The following is a 24680-nucleotide window of genomic DNA, read 5'->3' on the forward strand; positions in this document are numbered from 1 at the left end:
GTTGACACTGTGGACTGGCCGCAGTCTGTCTCTTTGAAGTGAAGCACACAGTGTTGTTGGAGACACCAGGGGGAAGACATTTGGTCCGTTTAATGCGAGATAAATGTCCTCATAGACGCACAAGTCATAACACTGTAGTAGCACTGTGGGAGAAGTTGTTGAATAAATCATGCGCTGCCTTGCTCAATATAACCCTGAGTGAGCTGCGGTAGACCTAAGGTTAGAAGGCTGCAGTGGACATCTATACATATGTGAGTATTTTGGAACATATTGTGAGAAAAAAGACAATCCCGTCACCAGAAAAGAGATTATTTTGTTATTCTATCTATAGATTTTCTATCATTTTCATGTCATTGTTGATGACATGATTTGATAAGCAAATAATTATCCAAATTATTCTTGCAACACAAAACATGCTGTAATGTTCATGGCAAGAACTAAATATTCTTTTATGTTATGCATCACAATGTGAAGTACAAACCAACATGTTTGCAGTTAATGTGTCCGACTTTATAGCTGCACTGATGAATATATTCATATTGACAATTGATCAAATGAATATGTGTAATCATGTGAAAAGCTTGTCGTGATAAACCCACGGAGAATTATCACCCGACCCTTCAGTTCTACGGAGCGTTTTAGGGTCTTTCAGCTTCTTGTTTTGGTTTGGCCTCTCGTCAACGTTGTTTGAGAAAAAAAACATTTAGTAGTTGGTTGACACCAAAAGAAAGCTGTAAGAGAAGTTAATATTGAACTTAATTTCATAATTAGAAATGAGATATTAGTGATTAGGAATAGTTCTATAAATGCTCCACTATGCTGGATGTGAGAACAGGCAGCTATTTGCTAACACAGTGGATGATATGATCAATGTTGTGTTGCTTGTTTAACTGCCCAAAGCAAGAGTAGTAGAGTAGGAACCAATCAAACGTACTTAGAAATTAAAAAGGTTGAAATGTCCAATGTTGGACTTACCAGCTAATGATCTTAGCAGCTGTGAGCGATGAGTTCCTGTTCTGTACATACTAGTGGTTTTGATCATTGATGAAGGCAAATCATTTTAAACCTAGAAACATTGGAAATACACAAATTAGCCATGTTGATGCCTTTTAAAAAAAATTAAAATAAAAAAAAACGTCCACTTGTCCAAAGTGAAGCTAGAGGGGAACTTAGAGCATAAAAGTTTGAGGCGTAGAGCCACTGATCAAGCATTTGTATTTGAGAAGATGTGTTGGTCACTAAATCAGGCAAATGTAATGTCATAGTTTTTATGTTTGCTGCATTTTAGACTTAAATGAACAAAGTTGACTGAAGGAGGAAAATATTGCGGTTGAATTGGATTTTGGCACCAGCATCGTGCCACTCCTTTCTGAAGTCATTCCCCTTGGTCTTGTTCTTTAATCATGTCCATGTCCCTCTCTTACCCTCTCCCGCATTCCTCCCTGTCCTCCAGAAATGGTCCGAACTGCCACTCCCTTCCCAATGGTCTCCCTGCTCTTCGTCTTCACCGCCTTCATCATCAGCAACATAGGACACATCCGGCCGCAGCGCACCATCCTCGCCTTCGTCTCCGGAATATTCTTCATACTGTCAGGTACCATGCGCACAGAGTCTGAAATCATAAGAGACCTCCGCCCCTGCACGGCGAGTCTTCTTCCTGCAGTGGAATTGTTCTCAGCTCATACAGAACTTGTTTTGTTGCACAAAAAACAAGGTTTGCAAACAATCAAAAACTCGAATACATTTTACTCTCTTGAAGAACAAATAGCAACTCCAGGCCTTTCTTGTCAAGGTTTGTTTCCGTATTTTCCAATTATTGCGCTGTGTGTTGCAGCGACTGAAAAAGCAGCCCGGGAGACAAACCTCAGTACACAGCGGTCGGAGAATCTGAGGGTTGGAGCTCTCCAGAGAACAAACACAGTTTCTAGGAATACGACTTGCTCAGTGAAGTTATGCCAAAAGTAAAACCAAATAAACTCCATCCAACTAATGGGACTGATGCACCGCCTGTGAGGAATATGTTTTGGGCCGTTCTGAAAGGTTTACGATCAAGTGACTAAACCCGACCGTGAACTCTCCTCGGCTGCTCTCTTGCCTTGCTTTAGATTTCAGGCTTTGGCACGATGATGATGATGAAGACTTACAGATAATAAGGCTTTAGGAGTAGCGTTGTATCAGATTAAAGAATAGCTGAGGTTTCGGTTTCTGGAATTACTTTTTGACCGCCCTGTCCCCAACATGTTTGTTTCCTTGTTGCAAAGGTTTTTTCTTTTACATTCTGCAGCAACTCAAACAAACAGTTTGAAGCACTTCAGCTTTTGTCCTTGAAGAACAATGAACATGTATTTGTTCAGGTACAAACATCAGTGCTGCACATGTTATATTTCCACATTATACACTGTGTGCAAAGATTTCGCAGCACCTTGCAAAGATTCAAACAGCTACAGTAGCTAATCCTACTGTAATAAAATGAAATGTAATTTAATTGGTGCAAAGTGCAAAGAACAAGTTGTATAGTATGAACACTGACCAGGCAGTGACTGTAGATGAAATAAGAACCGTTAGAAGCATAGACTGTATGGAAGAAGAGTTCAGCATTTTGGCAGTCGCCATCTTGTTTTTTTTCCTTAAGTGGAAGACAGGGACCACTCTTAGACCGGACAATGCCATGGTAGCCACCTGTCAATCACCGTGTAGCCCCACCCTAAAGCATAATCTGCTTTATGGTCTATCTGACTCTAAATCGACCATAATTTACTAAATGAACATCATGCTGTATTGAAGAAGACTTGAAACTAGAGATTGAGAACATAAACTCATGTTCACAACGTTTACTGAAGCTGAAGACATTCAATTGAAGTTGAGGAGGTAGAGCGGGTCGTCCACTAATCAGAAGAACAAGCGGCTCGATCCCTGGCTCTTCTGGATGGGCATTTTGCACTCCGCATCAGTGTAAAGGGCAAGATACTGAACCCCAAGCTGCTCCCGAAGGCTCTGCCTGTGTGTGTAAATGAGCATTTAGATTAGATCCTGACCGCAGGTTGGTGCACCTTGTATGGCAGCTTCGGCCATCAGTGTATGAACGTGTGTGTGAATGTATGAATGCAGGTCTATTTACTATTAACCATCCTTTCTTGATTTAAAAGCAATATGTTTTCTCCAAAACATCAATCAACTTGATGTATGGATATATTTTGCAGGAGACAGCTATTGCTGCAGGAGCTTTGAGAAAGCCACAGGAGCTCTGGTTCATCAGGATGGTAGAAACCGGCTAAAAGGCCGAGGTATTGTATAAGACCTGTGTGAAAGTGTCAAACTCCTCCTTCACCTGTCTGCTTAAATAAGAAGAGTAAAAGCAGCAGAGCAGAAGAAGAGAAGCAAGCTTGTTAAAAGTCAACATTCTTCAAGGTTAATGATAATAAGAAGAGGGAAGACTCACTCTGCAGCTCTGGTTTCCTTTTCCCAGCTGACAGCTTGTCAGACCTTACCTTGTTCTTGCTGCTGGCTCAACAGTGAACGGGATTTAATTCCACATAATTGCTCTCTGCCGAGGAAGCTGCAGGGCAGCAGTGATTTGATGTTTCGCTGCAGGCTTTTGGTAAAAAGAAGTTAAAACTTTAAGCAGTCTGGAAGGAGACTTTGTTGTAGTTTGACATTTCAATCAGAAAGTTGGTAATGAGGAAGATTTGGTCTTCTTCGGGACGACACCTTTGTGGTCTGAACCAAACATGTCACATTATCTCACTGCGGACACCAACCTTCAGTGCAGTCCATCTCCATTCCAGTCACGTAGCTGAGCGCCTTTAAGTGCTGAGTGGAAAGTTACGGGATGAAATGTTTGATCGCACTAATTACTTTTGTGGACCCACATGGTAGTCCAAATAAAAAAAGACAGACTCATCTTCCAGTGTATTAAATTAAATCTACTTGCATAGTAAGGCCATTTGTGCGTTGACACTCCTGTCACGCCTTTCATGTCTTTTGGTTGGTTGGTTGGCTCCAATGGAGGGTCTGAAGGTAGACCCATTCCTGTTTCAACATGCTCCCTTACGTAGAGCCAGCTCCGTAAAGAAATGCTCCTCCCAGGTTGGCGTGGAATAACGAACCTCCAGTGCTGAGAAATTAAGAAGTGAACGCAAAAGTGCCATCAGCTGCAGTTCCTCAAATGGCCACTTGAGACCGGCTCGAAAAGCGAGTCGATCCCCATAGACCCTCATGGTAAAATGCACAGCTTTAAAGCAGCGATAAACAGATGTACAGCCTGATACATCATAGGGTTTTTCGTCATGACAACTGTCATGATGAAAAGTTCACGACAACCGGGGTGAACTTTTATATAAATCACCCGTTTAAATTATAAGGCTTAAGGTCAGACAAGATTGACAGGTCGCTAGCTGCTTGCTGTCTCCTCTGTCACCCGGCTCCACCACTCTGTCCATTTTTAGATTTAGGCTGTCTCGTCACTGCCAAGATGGCGACGGCCGGAGACACTTCATAATGGCTCTTCAGAAACCTTTGGGTTACGTCACAGGGATACAGTCTACTGCAGTGGTTCTCAACTGGTCTGGCTGCGGGACCCACCATCACCCCTTAATGGCAAGCCGCAACCCACGACCATCTATATTCAAGAAGTCTAGTAGTAGTAACGTCTCTGTGTAGTAAACAACTGCCAAATCAAATAAAGTACACATTAATTATATTTTAACTAATATTATTCAAATTTAACTGGATGGATTATAAATAATACATTGAAATGCATAAATAAATGTTCTTCTCATTTCAAGTAAAATAACGGCTGGATTAAAAATGTAATTACATAACAGAATTTATTTTAGAAAAATTATTTTCACTGAATTGCCCTGCAGCTTTAAATTCAGTTCATTCAGTGTGAAGTGACAAAGCCACAATATTATATTTTTCTCATCTTCTAAAAAGAGAAATTAGTGTTGGAAGAATTCACCTCTATGAGTCTGTCCAGTCAGAGTCGAATGACTCTGGTCTCTCTGGACATTCTTCTCTTTTGGAAATCGTTCTATGATTTTGACTTTTACAACTAATGTTACAATAGTCCTGCTCTGCTGTTTATATCCTCGTCTCTCCCCCATGTGTCACGGTGTTTGTACATCTCACTGAGTCAGGAAACGTGTCAGAATACCCATATTTGATTGGCTGAGCTGCATCACGTGATGTGATTCACAACGCATTGGTCGGTGTGTTTCCTGCACCGCTGAACAAGTGCCGTAAATGCTGGAATAATTCCGCTGCATAAAAAATGCCCTTCAAAATAAAATCACTTTTTTTTTTTTGTCAGGCAAAGGCCCGCGACCCACTGAAAACGGGTCCGCGACCCACTGGTCTACTGTATGCACAGAGCCCTGACCTCAACCCTCAACACCTTTGGGATGAAGTGGGAGTGTGATCGAGGTCTTAGTGTGTAACATCAGTGTTGGACCTCACTGAAACTTCAGGGTAAAACAAATTGTTGGACTGACCAACAACTCTCACTCCCAACTGGCCCTGTGTTACATGAATTCAAGTTCACCACAGCCACCTCTCGAGCCCACAGGGGGGTGAGTGCTTGATAGATTTTAGGTGGACTATCACATTCTCTATCACTCTCAGAACTGGTCCCCCACAGGGCTCCATCAGTTTACTAAAGGTTTGGAATCACGTGACAGGGGACAAAGGAAACTTTGTCTCACAGAGCAAAGTCTTACACCTGTAATCCATCTTCGTGTTTCATTGAGGATTAACATTTAACAACACAAAAGTCCTCTCCGTCACGTTGCGTTCTGTCTCATTTGCACCATGAGTCCTGTTGGGAAGGGGAGTCACTGGAGCTAACGGGGTGACATCACGTCCTCGTGTCGCTGCGGGACAGCTGGGTGACGTTTCTGGTCGGCTACCTCGAGTGCAGGGTCAAGCGTTTCAGCTGATGAAAGGGGTTGTTGGGATTTTTTTGGACCTTGTTAGTCTCTCTCTCTCTCTCTCTCTCTCTCTCTCTCTCTCTCTCTGAGCAGACAGGATGACATCACCTTCCTGTTTCAGCCTTTTTCTTTTTTGCATGAGTGAGCTTTACCTCACAGATGCTAGCTTAGCATGGTGGACTGCTGACTGGACACTTGGACAGACGTGACAACCATGATGTCATGGGAATGTCACCGAGCCAAGACGGAGAAAAACTGACGTATGCTTATACAGAGATAAACTCAAAGACATCAGGTCAATGTATGTGTGCCGGTAAAACACCCAAAAAACCTGAAAAAGCACTTTCTAATTTAGAAATGTTAAAGTTATGTATTTTAATTTATATATTATATTGGTGTAATATGAAATATATTATCTATTTCATTTAATGTAAATTCACATTTTCAGATTTGTACAATTCAATATCAATTTATATATAGACATAGTCTATGTGTTTTTTGGACATTTCAAATTTCATGTGTTTTCACATTTGTATTGTATTTATATTAAAATATCCTATTTATTTATTTGATTGTATTTATTTATTTAAGAGGGGCAATGGCTAGTCATTGACTGTCCCACAGTTAGCTAATAGCTAGTTTCATTAGCCGTCCCTGGGCAGGCAAATACACAAAAGCATTTTGGCATCAAATGACAAAAAAATATGTTATTGTGACAAAAGTTACAAGTTGACACGGTAATAAATACATGTTAATAAAATAAAAACAGCTTCGGCAACAGCACCGTACAAAGTCGTGAAAACATAATTCTCAGTTTTGGAGAAAAGATTATGTGCGAAAACAGAATCAGAAAAGTAATTTGATTTTGTTCTTGTAATTGCTGAGCACCCTCTGTGAGGAACGAAAAACACGTCTCTGTCAGAATCAGTTATTTCTGTGTGATGGTTCACAGCACAAAGAAGGAATTGAGCCCAGAAATCGATCGTTGCCATTTTCACCTCAGAAGCAGTGAAATGACAGTGATTTCTATTCCATGCTTGTTGTTTACCATAAAAGAGATTTATTTTTCCAAAGGCAGCGCTGCAATTATGTAACAGGGGAGGGGAGTCACAGAAAAACACAGAAATCAGTGCTATTTCAGAATGATTTTGCAGCAAAAAACTTGTTTGTCTCAGTCAGCATGTCTGTGTTTTTGTCATGAGAACTGCCCGTCAGTCACAACGCACCCTCAGGTTACAACATGGTGGCTGTGGACCAGCTGTTTCCTCCCATTTCTCCTGTCTGTCCCTCCTCCAGCTATTTCTCTCCTACAACTCTCTTTTTTCCCCTCTCTGCCTCTCTGAATGTATGTCTGTGCGTGTGCGTGTGCGTGCGTGTGTGTGTGTGTGTGTGTGCGCACGTTCACACTCATGTGGAGTCCAAGCAAGAGAGTGGAGATGAGCATTAAGACACAACGCTGCCATCTGATGGCCAAAAAAGAGAATTACAATTCAGTCTCATGTCTCTGTCCTTTTTTCACAATTTTTGATAAAACATAAGATGAGAGAAAGCCACATGTTTCCAGATCTCTTTCTGCACTGCACCAGAGATCACCTGTCAAGCAAACAGGATGCGCAGATCACTACTTTATCTTGTCATTTCCATTAACATTCCTTTCATTGTCCGGTAATCTGTCAAATGGTCAAAACCGTTGTTGTTTATTATTAAATTAATTATTAATTTTTTATTTTAATTATTATTAAATTAATTGGGACAGTAGTTTTTTGTCCTTAATCCTGCTGTCAAATACACAAACAAACCAACAAATCGAACAAAAAAACACCTGCGGAGATAATTATGTAAAGTGCACAGTGAAGTGTCTAAAACTTAAGACAAAAGGCATTCAAATTCTCATGTTGTGCCAAATATTGGTTTCTTGTGGAGAGGCGGGGAGCTGTCCTACTTCTTCTTTCTTTGTTACTCGCAGAATCTTAAATGGAAATACTTCCTGTGCAGAGGACTATATTTGTTCCAGGGAATCCGAAAGCTTTTTTAGTAATCTGCTGAATCACTTCAGTGTTTTCCAGCGTGTCATGCTGTCTGCATAAGAAGCAGTAAAACAGAAATGTGTGTCCATATTAAAATGTCACAGGATGTAAATGTAAGCGTGGCCTCATTGGTTCCTCTGCCTGGTTTCACCGACGCGTCTCAACAAACAAGACATGTTTACATCACTTACATCCAACCAAACTCCTGCATGTCTCCTCGAGGTTTATGCGTCTCCTGCTTTGTTTGATTCCATTTCACACAGCTGCGACTCCAAAACAGTCTCACTATTGAACAGGTATTTCCAATCAGGCCCAGATGGTTCTCTAATCTGTTTCCAGATAAATGACAGCATTTCTGTTTAAAAAATGCTCCTAGAACCCGTTACGTTCAGAACGCAGCAGCTGGGCTTCTCTCTGGTTTTAACTACGGCATCACTTCACCCCAACCCTGGCTTCTCTCAGATAACAAAATATAATTCAAAGTATTCCTTTAAAAGCCGCACACAAGCAGTACGAGCTGACCGTTCACTGCTGTTGTGTTAACATGTTGTATCTCTGCAGCTCCGACATGTAGCTACATTCTTTAGGAGGAGCACATCCGCTCTGCAGAGCCGCAGAGCCTCTGCGACAGCCAGACTCAAAAGCCTAAATCCGGCTTAACATATTTTCAAATGTTGGCTAGTGTTTGATTATTTAATTCCTGTTCAACGTAGAGTTGCATGTTAACCTATCAGTGATATGTTTTCAGGGGGAAAGAGCTGTGAGGTGGCTTTAAATGCGAAGCATCTTTGCTGTGTTTAGTGTGTCAGAGTTTCACTGCTGGAGGAATTTTGGAGGTCAGCTGCAGCGGTTAGTCACTCGACAGGGGAGGAAGCACTGACACACTCCTAATGAGGGTTCAGTGTGTGTGTGTGTGTGTGTGTGTGTATGACTGTCCTCGTTTATCTGTGTACCACAGCACAGCCTGTTGTTGGGGCTTTCTCAGCCTATTTACAGTACAACGAGGACACGTTATCATTATAGCTATTCCAGCAAAACAGCGCGCACAAGCACACACACACACACACACACACACACACACACAAATACAAAGAGACTAAAGGCCCATTCAAATGGGATTAGTATTACAGGGTAACAAGGGTAATGCAACATTAGCCTTGTACCTCCCGGTTTCCTAGTTATTCATAGTTTCTTAGAGCTGGAAAAGCATTCGTGAGGATGGAACAACGAAAATAATTGGATGTCACAACCTCTTCCTCCTCGATCAGCTGAACTGGCTTCTCCAGTGGTGAAACTGTCTGCTGTTAGAAGGCTCTCATGGAAAACTACTTCTTTAACCACTTCCATGCACAGTATTTTCCAAACACATGTATGTTATTATTTGCCAAAACCATATACTGGCTGGATGTGGCGTCTGTCTGCTGGTTGGTTGGGATGATACCAGTGAGACTGTCAGTAGGATCAGCACCATGGATAGAGCTTATGAGAACTTTTTAAAGCTACCTTTTGAAAGAGTTGAAGGTTTGACACTCAAATGGGAGAAAAGAAGGTGCAGCGTATCACCGTAAACCCCTCTGTGTTCGCAGTAAGAATTCATGTGTATGTGTTTGTGCCTCTGCAGGTCTCAGCCTGGTGGTTGGACTGGTCTTGTATATTTCCAGTATTAATGACGAGGTGATGAACCGACCCAGAGAGGCCGAGCAGTTCTTCCACTACCGCTACGGCTGGTCTTTCGCCTTTGCTGCCTCCTCCTTCCTGCTGAAAGAGGTAATCGAAGAACAACACTCGCACTAACACACGCACACACACACTCAGATGTAGTCATGCATAAACATTTGTGGGTTTACTGCACGCACACAAACACATGAGTGTGTGGAAATGCACAAACACAGACTGAAAAGCCTGCATACACAACACCTGTAACGCTGAATGTGCACGTGGATAAAGTGCACGCACACACACACACACTGCAGATATATTCAAGTAAACACACAGACACACACTGAGCGGTTCACAGTGCCACTAATATGCACTGATGCTTAACATTTACCAACGCTATGTAACTGGCAAAAGAGATAATATGCACAGACGCACACACATATACATTCCTACATTACCAACAGTGGACTATCATGAAACTACAGCCAAGAGGACCTCTGTTTCTGGTCATTTTGAAAAAAACAAAAATAGAATAGAAAATGTACTTTTAATTTCTTTGAACAGATTATTACTGAAAATGTGCATTTTTTAAATTAATATCATTTTTTAAAGAAATTAACAAACATGCTTTCTTGAGTAATGTTTACCTTTCAAAGACGGGACTTCCATGTCTGAAGTTGAACTGTATGTAACCATTCTTTCACCTAGTGAGTGTTTGTTTACCAGAAAGACCTTGTCTGGTTCTTTCAAAAATGAACAATCTAACAATCTATGTTATGAATCTTTAAATAATTTTATGTGAAACAAGTATTACGGAAATAATCATTGCCACTTTAATTGAGAATAAATAATATAATAAACACAACACACAGACAGATTGTTTGGAATCTGATTTGGATGTCGACTAACCGCCGCTTAGCTAAACACACTCAAGCATGTGTACAACGTAGTCACACAAAGTGCTTGTAGCTTGCTGAATACAGACTTATTCAGCTAAACACACACACACACACACACACACATTTAAAAAGTGCCTGCGTAGGAGCCCGTCATCCTGCCTGCATCAATATTCATAAATGTTAATAGCTTGAATACTTGAGGGCAGCAGCTCCGTCGCAGCACAGCTTTATCTGCATCAGAATATTCCTCGCTGCTGCCACTCCTTCTTCTCTATCCTTCATTCCTCATCCTCCTCTTCTCACTCCGCTCTTTTTCTCCTCTTCTCTCCTTCCTCCTCTCTCTGCCCTCTACTTTTATCTTGTCTCTTTTTTTTCTTTTATGTTCCGTTGTCTAATCCTCTGTTGTCCCTTCCCTTCTCTTTTCTTCTTGTCTTATCTCCTCTCCTCTCCTCTTGCCTTCTGTCCTTTCATCTTATCTCCTCTTTGTCTCTCTTTTTTTTAGTTTCCTGTTCCCTGCTCTCCTCTCCCACTTCATCTTGTAGCATTTCTCCATTTCTCTCTTTTTCTCTCTAATCCTGTTTTCATCTCCTCTTCCCTTTTTCATCTTCTCCAATTTCATCTCCTGTCTACTCGTATTTTACTCTGTTCTCTTTTCACATCTGTATCCATTCTTCTGTTCTTTATTTCCTCTCTAAATTTTTACCTTTTTTGTCCTCTTTTTATTTTGTCCTCTACCTTTGTCTTCACTTCTGTCATCCTCCCTTTCCTAAACCTCTATTATTGTTTACCTTCTCTTATCTCCTGTGTTCCTTCATCCTCTTTGTCCTCCTTTCACTTTGTCCCATCCCTCCTTTCCTGTTCTCACTTTTTATCCTTTCTGTCTTCTCTTGTCTCCTCGTATCTCCTTCCCTTTCTGTGATTCTTCACTCCTCTTTTTCTAATCTGTACTGAAGCTGTGCAACATGGGATTTTTCACAAACACATTCATCAGCATCTAAAGTTTGCGGGCGGTTGTAGTGACGATGTTGTGAATGAATAGTGTATGAGCTGTGAATGCTCGGCGGATGCCCGGGTGAAAACATGAATACGTTTTTGATAATGGCTCATTCCACGGCGGAGCGCCAAACCTTTTTGTCAACTCTCTGCAAAAATCATTATGGATTTATTTAATTTCCTCCCCTCCTGATGGCAGAGTGTTGCAGTTTAGGGAAGCTGATTCAGATGTTTTATAAAAGAGTTTTGCAACAGGGATAGACAGGGGGCCCTCTCTCCCTCCATCTCACTTCCTGTTCTCCAACAGTAACTGTTATTACTTTTTGATGTATTTATTTATCGATCAGATACACTTTATTTGCATGCTTGTCTATACAAACGGCATAACCAGAGTTTTATATAATTTCCAATTAGAAACAAATTAAATCTAGTAGGTAATGGGGTCGATCTATATATTTGATTCGAAAAAATGTGTAATTGTTTTCGACATTTTAGAGAGATAATGTTATGGTCCCTATGGTCCCATACTACCCCTTAATATGGTGTCAATATACAAATATACATGATAACATATAAAACAAAATGAGAGCATTACGGAGATATACATGTTTTGTAATTTGCTTTGGCTCAATTGTTGAATATCAATGATCTCTTTTCAGAACTATAATTTAAAATTCCTCAACAATTAGTATGTTGTTAACAACAGATTAGAATTTCTCGTTGATTCAAGCAAATTGCTCGTGTTTCACGTCTGCAAAAAACTACAATCGTCTCCAATTTGCACAGTAACCACTTGCACACATGGGCTGCTGAGTCTATTCTCTTACTCTTCACAACTTCTTAGCATTCTTTCATTGTTTGAGCCATCACATAGATTGTCAAATTATCTCATGTAGATTCATAAATATCTATGACTTCCTGAGCTACAACTTGTTGTTTTTTACTGAAATAATGCAGGTTTTTCATTATTGTTGATTTACTTTTTTCCGTTTGTCATGGATGTCATTTTGTGGCAACATTTCTGATCACTCTTTATGGCTTTGGAAAGATCAAAGGGGATTTTTTTGTCAACCGTATGTCAAACACATTATAACAATAAATTAACTGTATTCATACAAATATGCGTATATTTTTTTAACCACAGCTAAATTTCTTCCACAGTCTTTAATTTAACATTTCTATCTGCAGTACATCTTTGAGCCACATGAGGGAGCAGGAATGTTCATGTTATTCTGATAAGTGTAACCTTCTTATAACAGTGACTCTAATAAGATGAGTTTTACTAATGAGAGGACAAATTACAAGAGCCTGTTAACTTCTTCGAAATACATTTATTTGGTCTCATTTATGTCTATAACGTGTTTTCAATAACACATTCATGAAACAAAGTTGAGATTTATCAATATGATACCTCTCCAAAGTGGCTAGTTTTCCTTTTCAAGATAATATAAGGTGACGAGGAAATGTCAGTAAAATGGTCAGGAACATTCATTTTTGAAGAAATTCAATAAGGCCTGTTGTGAATTTGCGATGGTTTGTCATTTTTAAAAGGTGGGTCCCTAGAACCACTGCTTGAAATAGAAACCCCACATAACTTGTACATGTGAGAGCCCATACTGTACATGTCCATTGTACCATTGTCTCTTTGTGTAATGTGTCCCAGGGTGCAGGAGTGATGTCCGTCTACCTCTTCATGAAGCGTTATGCTGAGGAGGAGCTGTACAGGCCTCATCCCGCCCTCTACCGCCCCCGCATGTCCGAATGCAGCGACTACAGCGGCCAGTTCCTCCATCCAGACTCCTGGCCTCCACCACAGCGGGGCCGCAGCGCCTCTGACGTCTCCTCCGACATCTCCATCCAGCTCAACCAGACTCCTCCTTCGCAGGCGCAACCGAAGGGGGGCAGCAGCTCCCAGGCAACACCCTCTTCATCTGGGCCTTCCTCAGCGGCCAGCTACCAGCTCCAGCAGGCCTCCTCCTCCTCTACTTCCTCCTCGTACCCACACCCCCTCCACATGGCTGCCACCTCCACCCTACCCCGAGCGTCCCATACCCACGGCCACCCTCAGCCCCACGGCCACCCTCAGCCCCACCCCCACCCGAGCGGGCCCCCGCCCCAGTCCCTGCCCATGGGGGTGCCACCCTCAGCCGTGCTACCTCCACGATATCACTCGCACATGCGAATGAGCGCCTCGCCATGCTAGGCTACATAGGCATGGAAGGGGGAGGGAAAACACAACTGGGGGGATTAGATTGGCTCTGTTACGACTCTTACACACCACAAGACAACAACACACACACATAAACACAAATCCTGTTTCCTCGAAGTGTGTGGGAGGTGGGATGCAGCCGAGTGGATGAAGGAGGGAGGTTTAAGGAGATCAAAAAGAGGAGAGGAGGAACGGAAAAGAGGGGAGTGGGGGAGGAGAAGCAGGTGGGCGGAGGGATGACTCACTGCTGATGCCGAAGACAGACACTTAACAAAACTTTTAACACGCTGGGAGGGAACATGGGAGGGGAGGATTGAGGGATACGATGATTAGTAGCAACAAGACGTTTATGGGGTTTCTGACGGGCACATTCATCATCAAGGCCGTGATACACAGGCAACAGGGTGAAGCAGCACAGGAAACAGGAAGCTGAATCACATCCAAACCCTGTCCATTCACAAAAAGAAGAAAAAAGTGAGACAGTATATCTGGCTGTAAATGTGTTATCCTTTTCATCAAACAAGGACTAAATATACCTGCTTACATCAAACATCAACGTGGTTGGGAAGGTAACTTCATTACGTGTCGATACTTTTGATTACTTTCTAAAAAAAAGTTGAAACCATGAGAGAAACCCATACAAAACACAAAAAATCAATTAAAGTAGACTAGTAGTACTTTTGTTTATGAGAAAGAGTACAGGTGGTGGAATCAGCAAAAACCTGCAGCAAACTAGTGTACAGGTAGCAACCCTGCAACAGGTATTGCCTTAGTGAGGGATTGTTGTTGAGACCGTTTACAGTGATAGGGGTTCAGTTGACCTTACCTAAGTTTGTAGAAGCAACCGAACACCAAAACTGTTTTCAGAATGACAGCAGTGTACTGCTCCAATGATAACAGCCCGCCACGACCAGCATGGTATCCAACAAATAATGTTTATTTTCATCATATCACAAGTAGAGATCTAACCAAAGTCCTTGATGGGACTTTCACCCACGAGATCACTGTTCGTGTCCCGTGAGAAACAAAACTTTAACTTATTTTAACGTTAACTTATTTATGTTACATACATGGCCTCAGTTATGAAACACACACACTTATTCTAAGACAAACCATAATATTTTAGTAAACCTAGTAGTGGTTTTGCCTACACATAACCAATTCATTTTGTATTTGATTCACAGCATTAATCACTTGTTTAAAACTGTGATTGTAATCCTGGGAAAATATGTTTCCTTTTAAATATATATTAGAATGCAGTGTTGTTGTATGGAAACATAGTTTTTAGGAGACAGGGTTGCCATGTCAGTTCAAATTTTGATATATAGAATATGTCCAAATGTATATAATTACGTATTTATTTAATTTTAGTAATGCACGTAATTCATGTACCAAAAACGGTATACATGAAATGCCTATGCGCTGAAGACTTTTATAGAGAAAGATTTTAGCCCTACTCAAAATGATGTAGGAACAAGCTTAGTTAGCAACTTTAATTGTAACGTACAATTGTTGAATTAATTTGGTAAATTAAGAACGTAACACCTTCTTTTACTTCCTGACCATGTCCACCACAAAATACATTTGAAAAGAAACATGCCACTATGATGAAGAATGTCTGTATTATTAATAATCAGTATTGCTTACAACTTTTGCCCGTGTACCATGACCTACAATTACAACTACTATATACACAATCAGAGGTAAATTGTATATGCTTAGAGGTCTACACTTCACTTGTATAGGAACTCTTTCCTCTCGTGCTGAAACATAACAATTTCAAAAACATAATCCTGTGTGCCGATCGTGGGGTGTAAATATCACAGCGTGTTTTAGGTGTTTTAGCGATTGAATTTTCTAAGCTGTTTGTATCTCGAGAGGGAAGCTTTGGGGATGAATGTTCAACATTTTGTGGGATGAAAGAAAAGACTTCACTGAGAGACTCTTTAAAGTGCCCGTGCTTCTGTGGGAGCTTCAGGAGGTTTCTGCAATGTTAGCATCGACCAATCAGGGACCGTCTGTTTCCACGGTGATCACCCCTGGCACAATCAAAATGGCTGCCTTGGAGATGCTGTTGCCATGGAAGTGAGAATTGAATTTCTTAGGTATGTAAATAATATTATAAGAAAGCCAGGTTCAGATTGCACTCCATTTGAATCCATTCAGCTCAGATAATATGCTGAAATCCGACTGACCTGTTGACTACACTGCTCAGCACGTGACTGAGTACAACACACGTGATGGTAGAATGTCAAGAGAACGTTGTATTTTCATGCACATTTGTCATGCAGACATTATCCCTGACCGTTTATTTGTGTTTACTTGAATGACGATGTGCTTCCTGAACTGACAGATTCGAAATGGAATTCCAACTCTTCCTGGTTTTACATAAGAAGATATAAGATTTAGGTAGTGAATAGGTGGGAGTACGACGTGGCACTTTGATGAACACGAGCTTACATGGGAGGCCAACTGAAAACCTGAGTGCACTGTGACAGATGGCTTTGCATTCCAATTTACCTCCTGGTTGAATCTATTATTCATGTCGGGTAGCTCAGCTACCATTAACTGGAGTAGGATTCTACATCTTTTCACAAATATCTTTTGGGTCCAGACAATTCCAGGGGTGACCGATCCTTTGTCTGGTGATGAGAGGAAAGATTAATATGAATGTAAGAAATGTGATTGGAAATACCTGTGAGTGGTGCTGGTGCTGAGAATAGTTTGGTCACTCTTCAGCGTCTGAAGTCTCACATACAAGATTCATACAAGAAAACTGCTTAAATGAATGAAAACAACTCACCTCCAGGCCTGCTGTGTTCTGTTCAGGTCATGGTAACAAGGGTTGGTAGAGTCCTGTTGGGTATCTGGCAACAGTTACCACAAAAGGCCCGCCTCTCAAGTCATCCGATTGGACGATGTGAAAACAAACGCTACTGACGTTGGGCCTTTTGCCACTCGAAGTTGAAGTTTCTTCAATTTGAGGGTTTCAGAGTGGCTCCTGCAGAAACAAGAGGAGCACAGAGCAGGAAAGACCCCAGGCTTCTTAAATGCACTCTGTCTGATCAGGGTCTTACAGTGCAGGAGAAAGATTTAGGCAGGAAGTTGCGGTTGTTAGAACGCATACAAAATGTTTGACTTTGACATCAGAGACTGGAGTTTGTATGACTGGACGCATTCTTTCCCTAAACTAAACTGTAGAATGGTACTGAACAGTTTTAACTCATGGTCCACTCACTCGCTTGTTCTGGAGTTTTTGCCTGAATCACATGGCCCTGATTGAGTTTAGGCTCCATGGAAGTAGAGATTCTGAGCATCTACAGCACCTCTTATTATCAAAACAGTCAGGGGTGTCCACATTCTTTTGCATGTGTATAATAATGATAGGATAATATTATTTCATATCTACGCACAAAAAAATGACAAAATGACGAACAAGATTTTCAGATTGACTCCCATTGAAGTTCTCATGTTGCAGTGACTTAAAAACAAACTTAAAGATTGCTTGTTTTTGTAGCATATTAACGATGGTGCCCATCATAGGGCATTGTTTGTAGCCATGTTTAGACCTCCAGGGGAAAGTGTTATGCTTACAACCCTTTGGTACTGTTGAGAGGACAACAGTGTAGCAAATCAACTGCGGTGTTAGCATCTTTTTATGAATATTTGCTATATGTGGAAACTAAATAGGAAATCATTTAGCAGCTAAGTATGACAGCTCTTGCTTAGTTTTGAGATGTTTATTTTAATTGCCAAAGCTGAGCATTCATGCTGTGTAGTGAGCACACACACACACACACACAACACACACACACACTCACACACACACATACACACCACAGATATATTTATGTAGCTGACTTCTGAGGAGTTGTTTTCAGTTTTGTGATGTAAATAAATCTGAAGCAACAGTATTTCCGAGGACATCACAGCAGAGACGTAGAGCTCTGATGCAGTGAACTGCTTTTTGAAATGTTATCTTCCTTTATCCAATGCAGACATTTCTTCAAACTGTGATTATGGTGTAAATATTACTGAACATACTAAAGTTTACATGGCCATATTTGAGTCCAATGACATTTGACTGACTCAGTACCTGTCCAAAACCGACCATAAAATTCATGTAACTTTCCTTGTTTTTATCATTTCTGCGAACGTGCTATTAGCAGGACTGTGATTTTTATCTGCCAGCAGTGTTTTGTTAAGTTTAAAACCAATAAAGCTTGCCTGGTTCCAGCCTCCTATTTGTTTATCACATTTATTTCATTCAACACACAGAAAAACATTTTGTAAATTATTTAAATATTGCCAATAAAAAATGCCTGTTAGCGTTACAACCTAGCGTCGCAACGTGGCGTCGCAAGGCTGCAGATAAGCTGAGCTCAGAAGAATCATTTTTCCTAACGTACGAGGTTCACCAATTCTTACAGACACACGTCAATCGGACGTGTTTTTTTCACACCTAGATGTTCCTGAGAAAAAAAAGTATAATCGGCTCCCAAAAAAAGATCACAGCTGCTTAAGTGCACCATGGAGATCTAAGAGCAAAGAGAAGAGTCCTCTTATCCAATTTCATTTTGGAGAACCTTATAACCCCTTTGTGATTTTGCGTAAGTGGCACGACACTAATTATAAAGTTCCTTTCGGACTTGACGTTAACATGGGAGTGACAACGATGTCATGCTGTCTGCACCACTGACCTCACAGCTGCACCTTTCATTCCAGCGGCAGGAACAGACTCTTCCGATCAGAGGGGAGAGTTCGGAGCATTTTGTAGAGACAGATCCTTATTTGAGCAGCTGCTCCGTCCCATTTTGGACAAGTTGCTGAGAGTGGTTTGAACACCGAGGCAGCTTAGGCCTAACAGAAACGGCGGTTTATACAATTTTAGTCATCTTAGTGAGCCGGTAAGGGTCAGCTGAGTAGGCAGGGAGCAGGTCACAGGGGTCATTAGTTGAATCTGAGGCCTCATTGCAGAAAGAATATCATACGTTAGTTTCATAGACAGGAAAAATCCTGTCTTCCTATTGCAGAAGCAAATCGTAGACTCATGGCAACATGTCCTATCCTATCTCATACTTACTATCTTATCTTAACTTAAGAATTCCTAACGAGGACATTCGATTTTTCAATCGGCGTCAGTCCTGTCATGTCTGTATCTTTGATTAGTATGGACCTGTAGGCTACTCGAGATGGATGTGTTTTAATATAAATAGCTCTCACTTGACACTTGCCAGCTAACTTGCAATCACGCAGTTATCGTTTCCCCTCAGTCTCTGTGACTGGATCAGCAGATCAATGGAGCAAATGTTTGATTACTGGGTAAAACAGACAAAACAAATAGGACGCAAAATGAGTCATGCTGTTGACGTCAAATTCCTACCGTACCCATGTATGTTATGTAATGTAAAAATAGTAACATCAAACAATGTTTGCCTCATTTTAGGAATGATGAAGACAGTTGGAGAAAAATAAGATAGGATGTAGGCTCTCAAGGATGATTTATTTTCTTGGCAACTGTCGTGTTTCTCTTCAAATGATTTACAGATTTTTAGGTATTCTATTATGTCATATATATAGATTACCTAATACCTATATATATACTGTATATATATATATACTGTATATATATATACTGTATATATATATATACTGTATATATATATATATATATAATCTCCACAGGGGAGGATTTGGGTTGAGCTCAAAATATTTTGTAGACCTCTTTAGAGCCGGATGTAGCACGTCAATCAAATTCTAAATGAATGATGAAATATATCCATTAATACACAGTACGTTAGGCTGCGTTTGAGTAGCCTTTCAACCAGAATATTTCTGTGTTCATGTCGTTCCCCATCTTCATTGTCATTGCGATAGAGACCCAACAATAGTGCTGCTGCCACTTTTGTCATCTATTTTGAATTTAGGGCACGGTCTACTACGCCACCCTAACTGACACCCAAGGAAAGACGGTTCAATAATAATGGCTTAATTCCTATCCTATGATTAGATTTATCCTAAATGCAGTTAAAAAGTCCTGAACTTTATCCTAAAACAGTATTTCATACGTTGAATGTCTGCTCTGTTTCGCCCCCCCCCCCCCTGTTCTTACCTGGGCAGGTGGTAGATTCCACTTAGCTGAGACCGACAGGTTAAAATACCTTCATTGGAGTCGGGGAGGAGCCGAGTGACGTGACAAAGCGTCTTTATTTGACGCCCTGGGAATGAGAACGGGCTGGACAGCCTCCTCAGTCGAGTGTAATCGGCCCGCTGTGTGTGACTGGACTGTCAATGTCACTGGAGGTTCTGGCTGACTGGCTTTTACTGTCACTGCAGAGGGTGACTGCACTTCATTTCTAAATGTTTGTCTTGCTGGCCTGGGCATTGATTTCCTCTCCGTCTGTCTTTATTACTCTGGCTCCCCTCCCGTGTATACCCCAACACACACACACACACACACACACACACACACACACACACATCTTAACTCTCCTCTCCCCCCCGGCTGCCTTCTGGTCCATATTGACTATCCGTCTCAGTTTAGCTCCCTCACTGTTCCTTAGTAAACCTGTAAAGGCTCTCTTCTGCTACCTGTCTGTTCTCCTTGACTCTCACATTATTTTGTTCTTCTTCTCCTGCCTCGGTCCTCTTTACTGGAAGGCAACGCCGAGAGAGAGAGAGAGCACCACTAAAGTATGCATGTGGCATTAAAAAGTTATCTTCAATCCTGAAACGAGTTCTACGAGTTTTGTTTTTGTTGAGACTAATAAATCCAATCCAATATTTAAAATATATATATTATTACATATTGCACATATGAAAAAGTCTTCTATCAGCCACTGTCCTAAACCTGCTCAACACGTCCATTGTTACATTACTTCTTACAAGTGATGGATAGAACGTACCACTGCTTCTACTTTCATCTTTTTAATTCTGCCACCAGCAGTTGGTTTCAGTTGAACATGCTGTTGCCATAGCAACCTCTAATGGCAGAGTTCCATAGCAGTTCAACAACGTCCTGAATCACTCACCAGGGACGGGCAGCAGGGAGGACTTATGACCACTGAAGCTAGCGTTGCAGACAATAGGCTCTATGACGAACAAAAGTCTGTGTTAATTATATGATTTGCTCAGCAGGACAGTCTTCACAAGTTTCTGGATTGTAAATGCAATCGTGAGAAGTGAAAAGCTAACGTTAGTCTACAAACAAACTACGGTGCCAACACACACACACACACACACACACACACACACACAGAAAAAGGCGGAATAGTGTTCTGCGTGATGACGCGTCATGTAGCCAACGTTGTCTCCTTTTTTAAGACAAACGTAAAAACTTCTAAATCCATGAGAGGGATATTTTAACGTATTTTAAGTCGTAGAACAAAACATTAAAATCTTAAGCTTGTGTCAACAACAGACTTTAGTTCAGGCATCTAACTAAAAATCCATTCAAATTCGTCAAACGCAAAGTTTGGTCCGTCTCCATCGGCATCTGATACCGACGCGGCGCAAGAAACTGACGTAAGAGCAAGAACGTGCACACAGAGCGGGTCCAACAGGAGAGCGCGGCTCGAGTCCAATGTGTCACTAAAGGTTAATGCTGACAACTAGTCACGTGAGTCAATTATCAGTCAAGTGGAAAGTGACACAGTCGTACCTGACACAACCAAAACTAAAGGGTTGAGGGTTATAGTTTGAAGCTTATTGCCACTGACCACAGTTGGGAGTGAGAATGTGTTGCTAGTTTCAAGTCTTCTTCAATACAGCATGATGCTCATTTCATAAATGATGGTCCATTTAGAGTCAAACAGACCATAAAGCAGAGTAGGCTTTAGGACGGGGCTTACTGTGATTGACAGGTTGCTATCACGGCGTTATCCGGTCTGGGAGTTGTCCGTGTTTTCATCAGACAACTTTAACCCTTAAAGTTAACAGTTTTTTTTATTTGTCGGAGGACTGTTGTCTGAAGACATTAGAATAATATTTGTCACACCTCAACTAGAAATACTAATGCAGCTGTTCCATCACTCTGCAGCACATCTTCACAGGTACAGAGAAAACTGGAGAATACAGTAACGGACAACATGTGCTGACATTTCAGACATTTATTTCAGAGAAAACTCCAGTATGTCACAAGTTGTTCTGTTGCTGTGATTACATAAACCACACATCCTTCTTCTCCCACCTCCCAGTCACTTCATATCTCCCTCCCTCTCACTCTCCCTCACTTACTCTCCCTCTCTCTCACTCTCCCTGTCTTACTCTCCCTCTCTCTCACTCTCTCTCTCTTACGCACCACGCCGCCACCTGCATCGGCTGCAGAAGTTGCTCTTGCAAAGGTAAGCCTATAACTGATTAAAACATTTTCTTTAAACGTATCACCGATATCCTGCCACTCCATCCATGCATTAACGACATGACAGCGTTTCAGTCGGACCGGTGAACGTAGGCTTAGAGCCAGAGAGGAGCGCACCACATGAACATCATGTACACATTGTACTCTTGACGAAATCATGTGGGAACCACCGCTTTGCGTTTTCTGTTTATTTAAAAAGTATCGCAGAAAAAAATTGAAGACCTGCAATGTAAGGCAGCCTTTAGGGGATAAAGAGTAAATATGTGATCAATTAAAGGATGCAATATCAAAACTATGTTTGTGAAGATGGAGCTATAGGACGATAGATCACTATACGTGAATCACCGCAGACCTTCATGTCCATGACTCTTTAATATACAGTGAGTTACTTCTTATTAAGGAAATCTATAATAATCAAAGTATAACAAATGAGACCATCGCACCATCAACTTGACAGAAGTGTTTGGTTTGTTCTGTCCTTTGTTAGAGAGCCGTCAGTGTTACAGTATGTGTCGGATCATGTGCAGTGTGGGCTCCAGCCTGCATTCTGCATTTAGATTTCTCTCACTGAGTATTGAATATTACAGAAGAGCGCAAACTCATCCTGCTTCCTGTCTATCAGTTTCACTTTGCTCCAGCCGGAGTTGTGCATTCAAAAGAATAAAAAGGAAATGAAAACAGTTTAGCTTATCTCTCCTTCATCATCCGTTTGGCTTTAAAAATCATGTTAACATGCAAATAAAAGGAAGATGTGCCATCTACTCTATTATATGTTAGGGGAACACAAGGCACAACAAAATATGTTTCCATAATATTCCTGCAGGAATCTCTGTGAAACTTAATACTAAAATATTTATATAAAAAATATTTATTAATATAGTTTGGTAATATATATTCTAAAACACACACACACACACACAGTCGGAGACAACAATGTTCCCATAATGTGGGTTTGTAAAGTTTTGTAAATTTCTAAACATTTTTCTAAAAATGGACATTTTGTGCTGTTACATGTAACGGGTGAACAAAGGTACTTTTCCACACACTAGTGGTCTCATTGTCCCTCTGATCTCTCTCTGGTCTTAGTTCATAATTGTGGCTCACCACATATGTTGCTATAATAATCCTCCACTACGTCCATGTTGTGGTGGTGCTCTGTATTCACGGCAGGATTCATACCGTCGCTGAATTCATGATGCAGAGCATGGCTGATTTGTCCTTCAACTTTCATCCTCTGCTTTCTGCATCCGTGCCGCCGCCGGCAAACCCTTTTCTGCATGTGTTTGTTCCATGTTGTGCTGCAGGAACCTTGCTAATAATCCACACAGTCAACCTGAAAATAAGGTTTATTTTAGGGGGCTTGAGCACAAAATAATGTCTGAGGTCCTGTTTTTGTTTTTTGTCTCTGATTGTGGGCCTTCCCAGGGGTCCTCCTGGGCTTTCAAAGCAGCAATCAAATGCTGAGTGCAATACTGAACTGTTCAGCTGCAGTTCTTCTAATCACAACTAGATGGGTTATCCAATAAAACTCAGATGGTACCACTGTATTGAAAAAGTCTTGAACGTTTTTTTTTATTTTTCCACAAGATTCTTTGGAGTCAACAGTTTATTCCATTCTTTTGATTGATTAGTTTGCTATGCAACAAGGCTTTCCTGTAATTAATTAATTGATATATGCATGTCCTATTCGACATAAACTGCTGTAAACTTTAAAATACATAATTCAACAGCAGAGTCTTAAGAGCTCAGAGCAAATTCTGCGATATGTAAATGGTATTAGGTTGGACATCAACATTTAAAAGATCAGTGATCGTGAGTCTGCCTCATTTGAGATTTGGCAGAATCAGCTTTGACAAGGTTGTCAATTGTCTGTGGATGGATGCCTGTATATTGGTCTATAAATACTGTTGTGAGAGGAATGGCTGATGTGGAACGATGCCGTTACCCAAAGGTTTTGCCATAATTTGCTGTTGGGAACGAGGTGGAATTCAAAGCATCCCTCTGATTACGGCAAACATTTTTCTCTTACATAGATGTACTTTGGATGTTGGGGAGCGTGTTTGCTTAATTGACAAGTCTCAGCCTGTGACGCTGTGCTGTTTTGCTCCCTCCAGGCTCGTCCCTGAGCAGGAAATCAAAATTCAATCCTCAGAGCTTCTCTTTAGAAACCTGAGAGTGACATCACAGATGATGCGTCAATGCTTTCTCTCTGTTTGTGGTTCCCAAACAAAGGATATGCTTAAATGCTGCATGAGCAAGCTTCACACTTTCACGAGGACACTTTGACAGTTTAATGGGTTCTGCCAGCCAAAAATCCTGAAAGGCAACATTAAATGTTTGTGTTGTTATTCTCTGGTCGGGGAGGAGGTGTTGAAGAGTTTCAGCCAGCGTTGGTGTGTCCTGTTTTCTCTGGATGGACTCTTCGCTCACTTGCTGCAAATAAAAAAAAGCTTTGATATCTGCGGTAACTTTGATTCATTACTTTCGGTTCACTGAGAACAGTTCCTGTTAGTGACTGCAGGGTCTCCCATCTCACCCTCCTTTCTGTTGCAACTCCCACTTTGTGATTTTGACAAATGAGCTGAGAGACCAACAGCGGTAATGTTT

At 41.1% G+C, this 24680-nt stretch overlaps 1 protein-coding gene across 1 annotated transcript in view; it reads left to right on the forward strand.

The window, feature by feature from the left end:
• LOC116399366 (voltage-dependent calcium channel gamma-7 subunit-like) overlaps positions 1–17952 on the forward strand; it is a 31833-nt gene extending 13881 nt beyond the window's left edge. Inside the window, exons 4-6 of the mRNA XM_031876478.1 lie at positions 1454–1594; positions 9576–9721; positions 13169–17952. Coding sequence (XP_031732338.1) covers positions 1454–1594; positions 9576–9721; positions 13169–13708 — 827 coding nt within the window. The 3' untranslated portion in view covers positions 13709–17952. The remainder of the gene's footprint in view (positions 1–1453; positions 1595–9575; positions 9722–13168) is intronic.
• Positions 17953–24680: the final 6728 nt, after the last annotated feature.

Source organism: Anarrhichthys ocellatus, unplaced genomic scaffold (genome assembly GCF_004355925.1).
Source record: "Anarrhichthys ocellatus isolate YVR2014 unplaced genomic scaffold, GSC_Weel_1.0 scaffold110, whole genome shotgun sequence".
NCBI lineage: Eukaryota > Metazoa > Chordata > Actinopteri > Perciformes > Anarhichadidae > Anarrhichthys > Anarrhichthys ocellatus.